This window comes from Rattus norvegicus, chromosome 4 (assembly GCF_036323735.1).
Source record: "Rattus norvegicus strain BN/NHsdMcwi chromosome 4, GRCr8, whole genome shotgun sequence".
NCBI classification, from domain to species: domain Eukaryota; kingdom Metazoa; phylum Chordata; class Mammalia; order Rodentia; family Muridae; genus Rattus; species Rattus norvegicus.
The window spans coordinates 83,712,889-83,730,745 of NC_086022.1; the positions used below are offsets into that span (position 1 = coordinate 83,712,889).

Consider the following 17,857-nt stretch of genomic DNA (forward strand, 5'->3'; position numbering starts at 1 on the left):
GCTGTGCAAGCTTTATTACTATTATTACCTAATATTGAACATTTTTTTTCTCTTGAAATTAAAGTCATGTGACTGTCCTTTTTGGTAAGATCACACAGTTAATGTCCTTTTGTCTTTCTTTTATACCCACCTGCTCTATTACTGTTTTGTCTGTACAACCCTCAGAACACAAGAAGAGGAGGCCAGACCAGTTAAAAGGCACACTGGAAAAAGTAATAAAATGAAAACATGATAGAAAAATAAAGCTTCACACTAATGCAGAAAGAATGCTTACAAAATAAACCCAGAAAAGAAGAAAACAGAGAAGAAAGAACGGAGGTACGCATGAAACGATGCTCTTTGAAGCTAGCAACCGGTAAGAGGGACATTTTAGCAACATGACTGATGGATGATGCCCCTGGTTGGAAAGAGGGTGTGGGCAGCAGGATTCCTCTCTGTGTAGAATGGGGGTCAATTTGGCTTGTCACTCAGGAAGTAAGTCAAGCAGCATGCAACAGCATCCCAGATTCAAGCTTCCCTTGATTCAGGATGAGATTCTGTCCCAGCAAACGACTGTAAGTTGAACAATATTGTTAAGTAGAAACGCCAGTTAAGTAATTGGCCTGTGGACCACCCCAGCTTAGTGCCAGCACTGCAGAGGATGGGCCGATGTACTTGTGATCATGATGTCGCCTGGAAGCAATGACTTACTATTCCAGGTAAATATCAGAATAGCGGCTTTGGGTTTTTACTGAGTGTATGTTGCTTTTTCATCATCCTTAGCCCAGGAAAACGAGGCCGAACCCTCTGAAGCTGGCAGCAGTCTGTGTGCCTGTGGCCCGGCTATAACACATTTCTGTGAGAAGTAGCCACATTTCTTATGTACAAGCCCCTGAACAGTTGTCCATTGTGACACTAATTATAGCAGCAAAAATGGAAATCACATGAATATTCGTTAATAATGAAGTAGTTAAACCCAAACAATGGAAACTTACATAATCATGAGAAAGTATGATGTCACATCGTTGTATTCTGTGTGCAGATGTCCACAATAAAATGTAGAATGCAACCCACCAGCACTTTGAGAAGAGACTATGCCGCTTAATCATGCAAGTGCCATGTGTGTTTATATGTGCAGTGCTCCTGCAGGAAGAATATTCCTCAAACTGCTAATAGTAGTTCTATATGGGGCTACAGGGAGAAATCAACTTTCTGTTCTATACACCTACTTGTTGCTTGAGGTCTCATAAGCACACATTGCTTTTATAACCTGTAGAAACAATAGAAATATTCCATCATAGAATAAAAGGAACCATCAATGGCCCTATGACTAATGGCGTATATTCTAGCTCGCTTTCTGTTGCTGTGATAAACACCATGACCAAAAGCATCCTGGGAAGGAAAGGGTTTATTTCCTTTTATACTTCATGGACCATCTTGAGGGAAATCATGATAGAAACTCAAGAGGAAGAGACCATGGAGGAGTGCTACCTACTGGCTTGCTCTGGCTTGCTCAACTACCTGTCTTGCAATGCCCTAACCCTCCTGCCTAGGGATGGCACTACCCACAGAAGGCTGGGTCTCCTCCATCAATTAGCAATTAAGAAAATGCCCTACAGGCACGCCCCCAGGGCAGTTCCTCAATGGAGGTTTACTCTTCCCAAATGAGTTAGATGTGTCAAGTTGAGATTAAGGAGCCAGCACAGAGAGGAAGAGGGGGCCTTGCATTTCCCCAGTCCTTGTGTAAATAACCTCGTACTTGTGCAGCTCTGATGAGCGCCTATTACCATAAGGGAGATGAATGGGGTCCTCGGGTTCCAGCTTTCTGTCAATGAGTACACTGCTGCGTGTGTCTGTCCTTCCAGCCTCCAACCCAGGCACTTCACCTCCTCTGCCTTCTGTCCTCTTTGTGAGCCTTAAGGAGGTCAGAGACCTAACCATCCCACTTCTATAAGAAGTAGATCACAGTCCCTAATGCCAGTAGGTAGTGATGTGCATGGGTCACCTAGGATGGCCCAGATCTTGTTCTGTGGGATCTTCTGTGCTTCATCCAATGGGTCTGCTCCTCCCTGAATGAATACAGGAGTCAGCCTATGAAGGGAAACAGATGCTGGAAAGCTGAGAAGAAATTCCTCATCTTCCCACCTTTGAGTATACTCACGCCTCTAACAGAAATGGCGCTCTGCAGGAGGGACAGCAGCAAGGTGGAGAGCCTTCAATGAGGCTCGCAGCAGGCAGATGGACAAAGGGGACTCTGGAGTCAGGATGAGGTTTGTCACCTCAGCTGCCTTACTTTGTAGCTCTGTGACACTTCCATCTGGTGGCTTAGCTTCTCTGGGTTCTGGTATCAATAAAATGAGGAAGATGACACCTTTCACCAAGAGTTGTTGGGATTAAAGGAGATAAAATATAGACAACAGGTATGGCCCAGAGCTGTGGTCATAAATACCCCTGTGATTTCCTCCCGCCCAGGCTTCACCATAGCATTAAATGCCCACCACAGTTCAGAAGAGAGATGGTTTGCTAAGCTGCACAGCAGCCTTGTGTGCTGCTTACACCGTGACAAGTGAGGCCACTGTTGTGAAGGCTGTGGGTGCAAGATTCTAAGGGCAGGGTTGAGGAGGACATTGGGAGGGGGACTCTTCCTATTTCCCATCTCCCCGCCATGAGTAATAGCCAGGATTCAAAGGAGGTTCAGACTAATGTGCCAGCTTTTAAATATTCCGTGTCTTGTAAGGATGAAGAGGCACGGTGCATCCATTAGGTCTAAAAGCTATTGGAATTCTCCAGGATCGTTGAAATCAGGTACTTATAAATGACCCTAAAGAGATGAGATAACCTTCCACATCAGCAGTACATGAGTTAAACATGTGGTTAACTACATAAAGAGAGGTGGCACACGAAAGATCAGTTCATGGGAGACGGTGCTCCGTATTAATTTATGGGACATCAATAATGCTTTAGTCTAAATGAACCTCCCTATATATAAAACATTCTTAATTATTGTTAAACCGTTACTTTCCACTTACCATCGATCTCGAGGAAGTGACTAGGAGTTTTGGACTGTGCTGACACAGCACTGTGCATCGAGGTCATCGTTCAGAGCAGGTGTCAATCTCATTCACTTAATCTCAAAGCAGAGCTGGTGGGAGATTGAGTAGTTTTCCCTTTAATCAGGTCTCTCTTAGAAAAAAAGAAGGAGGAACCCATTAAGATCAGGTACCGTTTACAGGGATGTTAACTCTCTAACCCTCACTGGGAGAGTGAAGCATTTGGTTTCCCTCCAGGTTCAGGGGCAAACGTTACATTTTATAAGGTGACAGATGTAACCATTCTAAATGAATAGTTCAGGCCACCAGCATTGGGTGGCCTTCTGTCTGGGACCCGGGAGGTTTGAGCCAAGTGCCCTACTCCCTTGCAAATCAATATTTCTGAGTTGGCATGCACCCTAGGCACTGATGACAGAGGTGTAGTCTTCAAGTTGTTCTTAGGATTCCAGAAGTGCCTCTTGGAGTTCTAAATGACACAAGAATTAATAGTTACACATTTGCAAATGTGTAAAATGCATTTCTCTATCAAGACCGGAAGGGTACATTTTGATGACATCAGCCGGATCATCAGCCTGGAGGAAGCTGTTGTGGTGTCCACAGACAAAGCAGCAGAGGTCAGTTTTCTGAAGGCGACAGCTCCTTCCAACACAAGGCAACCAGGGTGGAGCGTCGTTATCAATGTTAGTCGTTCTCCATCCGATACAATGACAGGATACTTGACACAGACAACAGAGGTCAAACCGTCATTTTGGCTTACAGTTTCAAAGGCGTCCACCCAAGGTCAGCTGGGTTTACTGTTTAGAGTCTCAGGTAAGCAAAACATCACAGTGGTGGGAGCAGGAGGCAGAGGCTGTTCACCTGTAGCAGACATAAGCCAGAGAGAGTGAGACTGAGAATTCAGGTTTTCCAGGGCATGCCTGTGGCCAGCAAAAACCAACACTGCGGAGGAAAAGCTGCTCAGCTTGTGGCAGCCTTTAAGGAAAGAGCAGGGTAGAGAGAGGGAGAAACTAAAGAGGAGAGGGGAGAGAGACAGAGAGATAGAAGAGACAGAAATATATATATATATATATATATATATATATATATAGAGAGAGAGAGAGAGAGAGAGAGAGAGAGAGAGAGAGAGACTAGGGAAAAATTGTTTCCTTTCAGGGAGTGCTCCTAGTGACCTATTTCCTCCAACTAGGACCAACCTCTTAGTTTCAAGTGGCACCCATTAAATTGTGCGTGTGTGTGTATGTGTGTGTATGTGTGTGTGTGTGCACGTGTGCCTGTGTGCCTGTGTGTCTGTGTATGTGTCCATGAATATGCTGTGTGTGTGCCTGTGTGTGCTTGTGTATGTATATGTCTGTGCTTATGCATGTGTATGTGTGCCTGCATGTATGCATGTGTGTGCCTGTGTGTGCTTGTGTATGTGTATGTGTATGTGTGTATGCCTGCTTATGTATGTGTATATGTATGTGTGTATGCCTGTTGTGCATGTGTATGTGTGCATGTGTGTGCCTGTGTATGTATGTGTGTACAAGTGTGTGCCTGTGTATGTGTGCATGTGTGTGCCTGTGTATGTATGTGTGTACAAGTGTGTGCCTGTGTATGTGTGTTAATGTGTGTGTTTGTGTGTGTATGTGTATGTGTGTGTATGTGTTTACCTGTATATGCATGTGTGTACCTGAATATGTATTGTGCATATGTGTGCTCTGTATGTGTGTGTACTGTGTATATGTATATGTGTGCATATGCATGTATGTGTGTGTACCTGTATATGCATGTGTGTGCCTGTGTGTGTGCATGCATGTGTGTGCTGTGTATGCGTGTATGTGTGTGCCTGTGTGTATGTATATATGCACATATGTGTGCCTCTGTGCCTCTGTGTGTATGTGTGTTGACATAAAAGTGTTTAATGGGACTTACTCTACGCAGGAGTTTACATTCATCCACAAATCCATAGATTGCTAAGTAAAAAGCCCAGTGTTATGTGTGGCCACTATCTCTCAAGTTAGGGAGATTTCTACAACAGTACCAGCTATACTCATTGCTCTTGGTTTCCCACCAGTGTGTAACTATAAAACCCTATTGTTGAGGACACTACATACTCTGCCAGCAGAATGTGGAGAAATCAAATTGGTACTGGTAGGAAGTTTCTTCCTTTCTAGCCAGCTCTCGAAGTCCCAGGGCTATGCAGGCTGCTGGAGGGAGTCATCAATAGTGTTGCCTGGCTGAGAAGCTTGTGACCTACAGAAGAATACATATGAGTCCCTTTTGTTTGTTTAGAGATGATTGCTCTGCCTTGGAGGTAGAGCCAATAGGGGGTTCATCCTTGGGATTCTTCCAGCAGTAATGAATTACCTAATAGGTCTCTCTCTCTCTCTCTCTCTCTCTCTCTCTCTCTCTCTCTCTCTCTCTCTCTGTGTGTGTGTGTGTGTGTGTGTGTGTGTGTGTGTGTGTGAAAAAGCTGCAGTTAACTTAAAAGTGGAAGGGTTGGAAGGAAGACAGACAACCAGGGATGGGCCGATTGAGGAAAGGCACGAAGTGATGTATTCTATTCCAATTAAAAATAAACCTATGGGTGCAACTATGTCACAAATGGAGTAACCAATTACATTCTGATGTGTTTTATGGCTCTGCTCAGAGGCCTGATACTGTAAATCTAGCCAAGGACTCATGGCGTGAAGCTCACAGCCTCACAGGGATGAACCTATGACTATAATTTTGCTAATGACCATAGACTCAAATTTTCCTCTGAATCCATATTTCTGTACCTACAGATCAGTGCAATGCTCAGAGCTCAGTAGAGAAGTTTCTTTGTGCAGTGGAGAGTGGTTAATACAAGCAAGCTACAACTGGTTAAACTGCAGAGAACAAGTGTCTTTGGGGTGCCCATAAATAAATGGGGCATCTGTGTCACCCCTCTTCCCAAGGTTTAGAGAGCACCAGAGAGAGACAGAGACAGAGAGAGTGGGAGAAAGAAGGAGAGAGAGAAGGAGAGAGAGGGGGAGAGAGGGAGGGAGAGGGAAGAAGAGAGATGGGGAGAGAGAAGGAGAGAGAGAGAGAGAGAGAGAGAGAGAGAGAGAGAGAGAGAGAGAGGAAGAGAGGAAGAGAGAGGGAGGGGGAAGGAGAGGAGACGGGGGTGGGGGGGGGGAGAAAGGGAGAGGGAAAGAGGTTATAAAGCCAGAGGCCAGGGAGGACCAGAACAAAAGAGTATCTTCTGGATGTGGCAAAACCACTACATACGTGGACTTATGGCAGCCGTAGTTGCCTGGCCAAGATGCCAGAAATCATGGCATTGAACATTCTAGCATGGAGGGGAAAGGTGTTCATGAGCTCCCACCCTTAGCTGAGGCATTATCAGCAATTGATGGCTGCCAGGGGAAAGGAAGTTGGTTTTCTTTAACAGTGTCCTCTGGTAGGTCAACCGAGATCCAGAGCATGGTCTACGTCCATGACTATCTGAGCAGTGCAAATTGGTCTTAACGGATTACAAAAGGGGATGCATGCAAGGTCGGGGGTGGGGTGGAGGTGCAGCATGTATCTGGGAGGAGCTAGAAAGAACAGTGGGTATGAATATAACCAAAACATATTGCATGTGTTTATACAATTCTCAAGAAGCTAGGAAAAACCCTATATAAAAATTATGAACCCATGTGTAGATTAAACCACTGATGAAGTCAATCTCATGATCCAGTCACTCCTTAAAGCTGGTCAACTGCAACCAAATCTTTAACACTTGAGTCTCCAGGAGCTAGTTTTTTTCAAACTCAAACTATAAGACTGTCTTTGCACGCACTTTCCAGTTGTCAGTTGGAAAGCTTTGTTCCCAAGAGAGATAATAAAGATACCCAGGACAACCCATTCTGGAAGGGACAGGGACAGGGACAGAGACTTGCCAAGTGGAGCCATAGCTGAGAGATAACTTCTGAGTTGATTCCAGCAGTGTGCTTTCTCCCACCATGGCTAGTTGAGCTAAGAAAAGCTTGCGCATCATCTGGGTTTCCATCTCCAGCATCAGCACCACCAACTAAAGCATCCAATGGTGTCTCAGAGCCACCATGGAAAGTGTATGCGGTGGGATGAGGTGAGCTACAGTCTTTACAGTAGGTGCCAGTGTACTGATGTGGAGCGTAAGAGCCCTGGGTCTCGAGGTTAGTGTTGCAAAAATAGAGGAAACAAAGAACAACAACCAAAATTTTAGAAAGACTACGATGAAGATGTAAATTACGCTGCAAGCAGGCCCTTTTCCTGGTCCCACTTCAACTTTCTCCCCATTATTCATCATGTAAGACTCCACTAAAGCAGCCTCATTCAATGTGGAAGTTCCTGGACACTTGCATGAAGAGTCACAAGGATAGACTCCTTTGAGCGGAGTCCCTTGGTAGGATCAGAACCAGGAAGCTAACTTTATCATGCTGCCCCACTGATTGCTGCTTACTTACCAAAGTCCAAGGAACCTAGATGCAAGGGAGGAGACCTTCGTTATTTGTTCTTACATTTTAAATCTTGTGTATTAGTATTTTGTCTGTGTGTCTGTCTGTGTGCACCACATGTGTGCCTGATGACCAGGGACCGCATGGTGCTGGGAATCAAACTGGGGTCCTCCAGAAGAACAGCTAGTACTTCTCACTGCTGAGATATTTCTGCAGACCGGGCAGAAATCTGTTATTGTCATTAAACCCCAGCATGAGGAAGATTTGCCAACATTCATAGTATTTGGACAGATAACTGAACCCAAAGTACAGGACCAAAAACGGATGATGGCTTAGTTGGTAAAATGTTGTAGTGCTGTGTAAACATGAGACTCGGAACACCCCAGCACCCAGGTTAAAAACATCCAGGTGCACAGTTTGCCCCTGCATCTCCAGCACTGGGGATACATAGGACAATCCTTGGAGTGTGCTTGGAGTGCACAGGTAGTCTAGCTCAATCGGTGAGCTCCAGGGTCCATGAGGGATATTGACCTCTAGCCTTCAAGTGTGCATGCACGTGCATGCGTGTGGACATGTATGTGTGCATTTTCTTCCCAGATGAACTGCTTGGGATTGTTCATACCTAGCATTCAGTGTATCCCAGCAAGGATGTTGGTTTGGTAAATCCATGACTTTGATCCCAAGGTTCTTCCCTTCCTGGTCCACCAACTAAGGAATAACCCGTTTCATTTGTCATTGTGGATGCTACTTGTCTCTCCACAGGCCCAACCTTCTTAGCACCAGGCTGGCTTGGGTAGGGGTGCCTGTGGGTGATTGTACCCCAGCCAGTTTGGCCTGTTTTTGGTGTAAATGACCCTGGTTCCACATGTCCCACCGCATGTCTGGAGGTGAGATGTCGTACCTGACTGGGTGCTGGCATCCCAGTGTGTAAATGCCATAGACTATGCCACCTGCTGACTCACTCCCTTGCACTGTCGCCTCCTCCGTTTTACTTCAGTTCTGAGAAACCCTGGATGAGACTGGGTGAACCAGCACAAGGCAGGCAGGCTGCAAGGCCCAGTCACGGGGGCTGTTGGCAGGGTCTGATGGGCAAGAGTCTGCTTGCTGCCCACATGCCCTTGCTACCCTTGGTTGAATGATGAGGACAGTCTCTTCCAGTTACCAGATTAAGTTTACTAACTTCACTGAATGCCTACTGATGACAGCCTCGGTCCCAGTTCTTTCATTAATAGGGAGAGAGTGGGGCTTACAGAGTACTCTCCCAGAGCCAGGTACATTTGTGAATGCAAGTGACATGATTCTTGAGTTACTGTAAATATTCCCAACGTTGCATTCAGAAAGTTGGGTAGTGCCTTCATTAAAACCCAATTACTCACACTTCTGTTTAGAGAACTCTGTGAATGGGGCCATCTAACTCCTTGCAGGTGTGTGAATCTTTTGGCCATCACCCTTGCTCTGCATAATTGATTCTTCACTCCATTCCTCTGGATTATACCCATTTCTGGGGTTGGGGGACACCAGCTCTCAGCTTCAACCCTGATATGCTGGCTCTATTCCTTGGGAGCCTTGTTTCCTCTGAGAAAGGAGGTTGTCCCCTGTTCTGGGTGAGCAAGGCTGTACTGGAGAGAGAGAGAGAGAGATGGAAGGTGGGTGCAGAAGCTGCTGTTCAATGTACTGTCGCTTCCTTCCCTAAGCCCAGACAATTGAACCAACATGGTCAAGGTTTTGTTGGTTCAGATTCAGGTTAGGACCAGAATCTTCTTTCACAGTTCCTTTGGTGTTCGTTCCATGGAGAAAAGCAGCAGAAGAAAATTCACGGAGGAGCTTTTAGGAAGGCTGCAAGGAAAAAGGAGTTGTCAGCCCCTGTGATTTCAGAGAACCCTGAAGATGGGGTTGGAGTGGGGTGGGGGCATTTAAACACTTCAAACCAGAAAGGAAACAAAACGCTCTTCCACTTAGTATGTCAAAACCAGCTCGGAAATGTGACAGTTTGGGCAAAGCATTACGATTCCTAGCCAGTCTAGTCACGATCCTCTGGCAGACTGCACAGTCACGGCTGTGATGCATGGGGGTGAGAGGCACTATATAAATGTCAGATGTTACATAAATGTCAGGAACCGTTATTGTTTGTTAATGGGGGCTAAACTGTTCCTAAGCAAAGATCCAACTTCCAGCTAGCAAGTTCTTAGTTCTAACCAGTCAGCCACCAGAAGAGAATTAACATCCTTGACTCTACCAAGGAACCCAGGTGGGCACTGGGGTTAGACATGAGCTACAGTGTTCTCCCTGCTGATCTCGAGAGCGCCTAGCCTTCTGGCGTCTGCCTCAGCTCAGCTGTGAAACAGGGTAATTACAACACTGTCCCCACTTTTCCTCATCGTGCCAAGGTCTTATGAGGAAGAAGAAAACGGTGTGACTTCAAGTGTTTAGCAAAGTGTGAGTTGTTGCAGGATGACAGTGGTCATTTTGAACAGGCTTTCAATGTTCCCCAAAGGGAGCTTCCAACCCAAAAACCTAGCCCTTGGTAGGAGTGAGGAAGGTGAGAGCAGTGGCGTCTGGCCCATGCTGAAAAAGGTCAGTCCTTCTTTCCCCGCTGCAGACCTGGCCCTATATCCCATATTCTAGCCCTGGCTGCTTCCCAGCCGGTGAGCTTGGGCCAGTAGCAGAGGCTCTAGAAGCAATGGCCAGGGCCCTTCCGGCGCTGACGCGGAGTCTAAATCCGGCTCATCCTTTGGCTCTTGGCTGAGATTCACCTTTCCCCTTTAGAAAGATTCTTTCACAGGTCTGCACACGCACGGTGCGGGACTAGGGAAGACTGTGTGCTGTGTGCTGTGTGTAGTCCTACTCAGTGTACACAAGAAGTTATGTCCTTGAGAGTGATGAGGAGAGGGGCGGCGAAATGTAGACGTAATGCTGAGAAGCCAGCACGCAGAGAACACTGCAATGAGGTCATGGCTGTCGCAGGCAACGGATCTGGGTATCTTCGGGGGCTGATGTAGGGAAGTAGGCAGAGTCCTGCATTTGTAAGTGCAAAGGTCTCCCTTTACCTCCTTCAACGTCCTAACCACCTCTCTTGCTCACACCCCAAACCTTACTTCTTTCTGACCCTACAGGCACTCCTTGCAGGAGCGCTCGTGCCCCTGTCTCCTGCATGGTTCTGTTTGAAACCTTCAGGATTGTTTCCAAGCTGACTCACACCACTAATGTCGGGGGAGCCGTGTTACTCGGCGCTGGGCTGTGCAAGCTGTTGCTTGCGCGATCGCGGGCGCCGCTGCCGCAAGCACCCGGGTCCGCTCGAGGGGCGGGGTCTGGGCGGGGCGGAGACGGGCACGCCCCCTCGGCCTGCGGGCCCCGCCCCTCTCTCCCTCCTTCCCCAACGGACCGCAATGATTTAGAAGTTCAGGAATCCCACGTGACGTCACCGGGGGGGTGATGTAATGCACTCTAAATAGAATGTATTGTAATCTTTGCTCAGTCCAACGTGGTCCCTTCACCCGGGCTCGGCTCTTGCCTTCTCCACACTTGTTTGGTAAGTTCCTAAAAATACGGCGCGGCTACTTCTGGGGCTTTTGCATTTAGCCACTTTCGCTGCACTTGCCGCGCCAGCCGACTCGGAAGCGTCCTTGTTTGCAGGGGTTGGTTCATCGCTGCAGCCGCGAGGTTACTTGGTCCAATGGGCAGGTCACAGGGCAAGGAGTAGAAAGGATGCGATGCATTTTTTTTTCTTGATTTGTGTTTATAAACACTTTGGCGGATCAGAGGGAAGCCCGGCCCCAATTGCTGGTGGACTGTGGAGTTGTGCTGTGTCCTGTAGTCACCCAGAGACCCCACGCCGTGTCCGTCCCGGAGCGCGTCTCGGTGGTTGCTGCGCCGTGCGATTGGAGGGATGCTGAGTGGAGCCAGCGCCGTGTCCGACCCAGTGTGCGTGCGTGTTTGGGAGCGCGCGTGAGTTTCCCTGACACGGGGAACAGTCATGAATCGGGGGTGTATGTTTGCCTCCAGAGCCCATGGCAAGGTGCGGAACCCTCCAGAAGTGTGGTCAAGCGGCGGTGGTGGTGGCGGCGGCGGCGGAGGCGGCAGTGGTAGCAGCAGCAGCAACAGAGACCAGGAACCAGGAGCCTCCTCACATCCCGTTTCTCAATGATGCAGCGGAACCCCGGGAGAAAGTTTGCAAACTTCCACCATTTCGGCCAAGACGCCTGGTCACCTAGGGGCGGCCGGGCGAGTTTGCAGGGGGCTCTCTCTCCCACCGGTGCCCAGCGGCCGCTGCCATCTCTCGAGACCCGCTACCGGCTGCAGCTGGTGGGCGCGCGCCCCGGGAGGGACAGCTGCCCTTGGAGGGGACTTGACTTTCGCTCCAGGCGCTCCAGCTTGAGAGTGCTCCAGAGCCCTCGCCTTCACTCCTGAGCCGCCTTCCGCCTCCGTCCCCTTTGCGCTGGCACTCTTACTTCTTCCGGGCTGCCGCCCCAAATGACAGCTGGGGCCCGAGCCGCACTGCACCCAGGCGGTTCTCAGTACCGGGCGACAGAGCCTGCCTTTGAGCCAGCTTCTCCATCAACCGCTTAAACTTTTCACAAAGTTCTTAAAGGGTTGAGACAGACACCGCCCCCACTCCGCCACTTTAGAGGGACCATAGCCCGCTTTAGTTTTTCATTTATTTATTAGTTAGAGATTTACTTCCAGAGGGGTGTCTAGTAGAAAAAGCCCCAACTTTCCCTGAACGAGTGCCGTCCCCACTTGATGCTGGTTCAAAGCTGGGAACTGGAGCGGGCTGCTTGTACATCGTTGTCAGTGACTGCAAAGCTTGTTTGGTTTTTTATTTTTCCCTCTTCCTGACATGTGTCAAAGAATAAAGGCTGGCTACAGGTCCATTACGTCATTCTGCAGGCTAGTAAGTGTTTGATTAAGGGCTTCAGATATTCAAGGGTTCTGGGGCTCAGAATGCTGACAAAGCAACTCTGCTCCCCTCCTCCCCGGAGCAATTGCGGGTTCCCTGGACACAGCTATTGCCCTCTCTTTCCCGACCCCTCCTCCTCCATCCTTCTCCCGCCCACCTCGTTATCACTTGGCCTGCCCCCCGCCGTTTACAGTTTTCCCCTAGGGGGAATGCTGTCCCAGGAGTGAGCTGAAGAGCTTCTGGTGCCTGAGCGAGCTCAGTACCTGATGAGCGCTCAATCCGCTCCTTCCTATTATTTAAGAAAGGGACTATCCGGGCCCTCTTTTCCCACGCGAGAATGCTCAGTCTGGATAGAAAACCCCTAGAAAGGTTTAGAAGCCTTATACGCTAATAGCGTGTGCCTGCCGTGACTTAGGAAAGCAATATGCCCACAGTTAAGAGCCCAGAGCCCGATGAGTTGATGAACTCCGTAGTCCTGGGAGAGGGATGAAGGACTTGACTAAGTCAGGTTTAGCGGAAAGGATCTATATTAGACATTTAATTTCCAGAGTCAGGGACGCGTCTGATAACTGAAAGTACCTTATAACACCTTACTGCTACGCGCAGTAGTTTCTTATTCTTGCGTTTCTATGTTTGCAGAGGAAGTTAAACGCCCAATTTACAGAACTGAGTTCTTCCCCACTTGCTCTTTAAAAGAACACTAGTAGCAAAAACACCACTATATGCGACTTGATTAGGGGACAAAGTGTGAAAACTTTTGGGGTGAGTGAATAATGATAGCTGAAATCAAGTGAAAACAAACACAGGCAGAAGCTTTTGACTGGAGAATAAGGTGTTTGAAGGCTCTTTGATTTGGGCACGGAGGAGGCTAAGTAAAGGAAATTTTATATTCTAAATAGGCAGCATTCTTGAAGAACACGTGTTTGGTTATAATTAGATCTACTTTCTCCAACATACTCTGGCCCTAGAGCAGGCTTTGTGGAGCTTGTGACTGGAGATTGCTTGACACCCCTTCCTCAAGTTTGTGGCAGTATTATTTACTGGCATCTAGCGATGAAATGGTATAGTCCCCCTATGCGAAGCACAGGCATTGAAAATGTTAAAATTCTTGTTTGTGATGCAGAAACCTAAAGGGAAAATGGCCAGGTCACCAGGCCCTGGAGAGTGTGATTAATGATCAGTGATTTAGTGATCAGTGATTAGTGGTTTTATTCAAACTGTTACCTCTGACCAGAAGCACACATCAGAGGATTAACAGGCTCTTTAGATAAATGCTCATTAGTGGAAGGGGAAAAGCAAAGATAATAGGCGTGCACCCAGGGACAACTTTCGAAGACAATCATTCCTGTCTTCACAATAATAAGCTCTATTAACAGAAAGCCCTTTTAATTTAAAACTTGCTTTTATCTTGTAAATCAAAGTTAGATGTAAAAGTTTGTAGTGCCATTATAACCTAGATTTTCCCATATCCAGGAGATGTGGATTATCCCAGTAGCGATATTTTTTTTATTTAAACAAACAATTGGAGCTTTAGAGTGACTGGACCCTGACAAGCTTAGCTCCCAGGGCTGGAAGGTGTCCCCCCTTCAGGCTTGGAGACTGCGCTTTGCTAACTAGATGGCGCACTGTTATTTGGTGTCCTGTGCTGCAGAGCACATGGGCAGAAGCTGAGCATGTAGCTGCTTGCGAGGGAGGTTGTTCTTCAGCACAACAAAGTTCATTCTGTGTAGGATTGGAGGCTAGACGGTTCTACAAGTTTTTAGTCACATTTTCCGTGTCAGTTAAATCTAGGGAGTTGAAGGCTACTGGAAAAATTAGTCTCATTACTAACAGTAACTTAAAGAAGGAGGGAGGGGAAAAGGTACCAGAGTCTATGAGATAGGTCTGAGTTGCAGAGGGAGGGGAGAAGGTACCAGAGTCTATGAGATAGGTCTGAGTTGCAGAGGGAGGGGAGAAGGTACCAGAGTCTATGAGGTAGGTCTGAGTTGCAGAGTGACTGCTAGGTGCCAGGCCTCCTCTCTCTTTAGCTCAGAGCTGGTCCACAGTCTTCTGGCCTGAAAGACTGAGCCAAGTACTCAAAGACGTGTTTCCTTTCTGATCTTGCTGGTTAAAAGAAGTTACAAGAGAGGAGGGCAATTTCTGATCTGGAGACGGCAGGAGGCAACACGGTGCGGTTTTACACTCCCAGCTATGGTAAGAGCATGCTCATGTTTGTGAAGCAGAGACAGCCCTCACATCAGTCCAGGTCAGTCTCATACTGTCACAGACAGGACTTGGAAATGGGTTTTTATCTTATGTTTATTTGTATGGGTTTTTTTGTTTTTGTTTTTGATACTTTGCTGGGATCAGTAGGATTTTGTGTAGGTGTGTATGTGTGTGTGTTTGTGTGTGTGAAAAAGAGAGAGAGAAAGAGAGAGAGATATTTATTTGTGAAATAGAATAAGTTCACAAAGCGGTGAACTGCTGTGGGGAAACTATGAGGAATGGAGAGCAAGGTGTCAGGTAAAAATCTCTTCAGAAAGCTTTCATGAGTCACTTTAATGAGTCCTTGAGTTTTAGCAAGAAGGCATTCTTTTATAAAAAACATAAAGATTAAAGGCGAAACATAACAAAAATCATGTCCACACTCAAACTTAGATCCAGACTCCTCTAAAGAAGGATGCTATTGGATAAATAGCAGTTTTACTTGAGTTTTAAAACTCTAAGATCACAACTCCCTGCCTTTTCACCCATTTTCTCATTTTCTGTTGTTTATACCACTTTTATATGAATTTGATATTTTAACTCCTTATCCTTGTATAAATTTAAATTTTCAACTTTACTCAGAGTAAATACATTTACTCATCTGATAATATCTGCAAGTCAGATTTTCTTAAAATGTAAAGAGCAGATACCCACAGATTACCTGTCAATCAGAAGCAGTCAGCATTCTAGATTGTTCCTACTCCTAAAAAAAAAAAAAAAAAAAAAAAAAGGAAGCCGTGCCTTTACTTCTATTTTGCTTTGATGTTTCCACCTTTGAATTGGTGGTGAAGTAAATGGTGGTCAGTTAGACACTTCCCCTGCATAGCTTTTCATTTGTAGAATATTCTTATTGGAACTATTTGCTGGTTTCTCCCGCCTGCATGTTCAAAAACAAGTTTTTCCACTGCAGTTTGTACCAATGTCACATTTCCAGTCTCCTGACTTCCTCCTGTGACTTTCTTTTTAGAGATCATAGATCACTGGCGTGTTCATCTTTAGTTGGGAATTATCCTGTTGGAGTCTGATGGTCCCTTCCCCCTCCTCACATGAACTTTGTCTGTGCAGTTGGTGTTCTTCTGATTGTACCATTAGACTGGAAATGGGATTTCAGTGGTGTTATTATTTTAGTCATCTTTTCTTTTCCTCTTCAAAGCAATGCTGTTAGTCACAAATTAATGTGATCAAGCCTGGTGTTTCCCATCTATATACTGCTTTTGCTGCTTGCAAATTGGATCTAAGGCAATTAAAGAATTTTTTTTTTTGAGGCAGCTTTCTTGGAGGAAGCCGGACAGTGACCTCAGTCAATTCGTTATCTTGTCCAGTTTGACTGTTGCTGTGTTATAGGAATCAACCAAGGGTTTTATAAATTAGTGCCTGAGCATTTCAATTGAAGACTATTTCTCCAAGTTCTGTTTAAGGAAATGATCCCATTGAGATAAGGAGGTACAGAGAGCAGCAGCCTTCAATAGGTCTGGAAGATAAACTTTGACAAAGAGAGCCTTCCGGCTGCTATGTGTGAACTAAGTGTGCTGTTTTCTTATAGTGATTTATGGAGGAAGTCTGGTACTTTAAAAATGACTCCATGTGATGTTTGTACTAACTAATTATTAGATTTAGTAATTAAGAGAAACAAGTGATTGATGCATTTTTAAACATTCATTATTTCTGTATTTGGGAACCACAAATGATGAATTCAGCAGAAGAACATTTTTAGGAAGAGGGAAGGCTCTGAGGTGTTTTCAGAAGTGACAACACTCTTCTGAAAACACCGGGAAAGTTTGTGAAAAGAAGACCCTGGGGCTCTCAGAGAACTCCAAGTTCAGGGAAATTTTCTGAACGCCTGCAATGTGACATGGGATGCCAAGTGACTTTTCCTATAGGTTCACTCCATGGTCTTCCCCCATTTTATCTGAAAAAAAGAAGTCAGGAATAAAAACATTGATCTGGAATTGAATACTTCAGTTGATTTCTTCTATTCCCTGAAGGTTCACATTTCTCATCCCTGTCTCCAAATGAACAGGAATGCCCCATTACCACGCTGGCATTTGACTTCACCTGATCCTTCTTTTTACCAGCCTAGAGACTTGGACGGTGGGTAGAAACCGATAACTGCATATAGATGCTGGAGCTAGGGAGGGAGAGCCTCTTGGTCAACCTCTCCAGTGAGAGGAGAAGATCCCAAGGCCTGGTTACATCCCTTAGCTTATCCAAGGCCTGGGCCACAGAGTGGGAACCAGGCCTGACTGCCTGGCCTTCTGCTTCAGCTCAGACTCTCTTTCTGTCAGGCACGCTGCCTAAACGCCCCTGTCATGGATCCACTCAGCAGAGGCCAAGGTTTCAGAAGCTTCTCTCTTTTCAAGCCCTTTCACAGTCAGCCTTTCAAAGACAAGTTTTTAAAAATTAACTTGACTGCCTTGAGCAAACAAATTGTAGTTTCTAGTCTGTATTTGCATATATATGAAATAAATGAAATCTCTATATGAAATGCTGATTTTCCTACATTCTATTTAATTGATTTTTTTTTTGCCTTAAAGTCTTCTTCATGCTTATATTAAGCCTTACAAAACCCATAGTGCTGAAGTTCCATTTGAGATTACAAACTGGGCAGGATTAAAATGGTTGAGAAGGCTGTCCCAGCATAAGGCAGTGACTTTCTTTCCTTATCCATGTCATCTTTAAGCAGAGGGTCCGAGAAGAGAGAAAAGGCTGAACGTTTATATTCACCATCATTCTGTCGAACAGAGGGAGTGCTCTGCCCACCCTCGCTCATCTACTTTGGCTTGGCACCCATCTGCAATCTGTTACGTTTTCCGAGTCAGTGTGGGAGTGAGTTTGGAGTAAATACTATTCTGTGCAAAGTGAGTTGTCTGGAAGCATGCTCTTAGGGTTTCACTGGCAAAGCTTGACGACTTATAACTAGCAGGAGTAATTTAGTAGCACAGGGGGCTCCAGAGCACTGGGTATTTTCTTTCTGATTTAGACTCTGTTGCCACTGGATGGGGGAACAAGAGCATCTAAACAGAAACCTTGAATGCTTGTACTGTGTGTATCATTTGGCTCGACCCATGTCTTTCCTTTCCAGCCCTTTGCATTTTACATCAGAACCCAGGCCTCTCTTGTTCCTTTATTACACCAAGGAGCCCCTATGTTGCAGGCATGATTTCTCAAATGCAACACATTTTGGCTAATTTTATGCAACCCTCTCGGCCAGCTTCCCAAAGGGGGAACAGAGAACAATAACAACAACAAAAAGCTTTGTTTTTATT

At 46.2% G+C, this 17,857-nt stretch overlaps 1 protein-coding gene across 5 annotated transcripts in view; it reads left to right on the forward strand.

The window, feature by feature from the left end:
* The first annotated feature begins 10,698 nt into the window (after nucleotides 1-10,698).
* The window catches only part of Creb5 (cAMP responsive element binding protein 5), a 401,200-nt gene continuing 394,041 nt past the window's right edge, over nucleotides 10,699-17,857 (forward strand). For 2 of the 5 annotated variants that reach the window (XM_039108134.2, XM_017592796.3), the window contains exon 1: nucleotides 10,735-10,979. In XM_039108134.2, the coding sequence (XP_038964062.1) occupies nucleotides 10,904-10,979 (76 nt within the window). In that variant the 5' untranslated portion in view covers nucleotides 10,735-10,903. Of the gene's footprint in view, nucleotides 10,980-11,336; nucleotides 11,396-11,452; nucleotides 14,541-17,857 lie in introns of those variants that run through there. The other 3 variants (XM_039108135.2, NM_001134621.1, XM_039108137.2) reach the window with 3 other exon arrangements.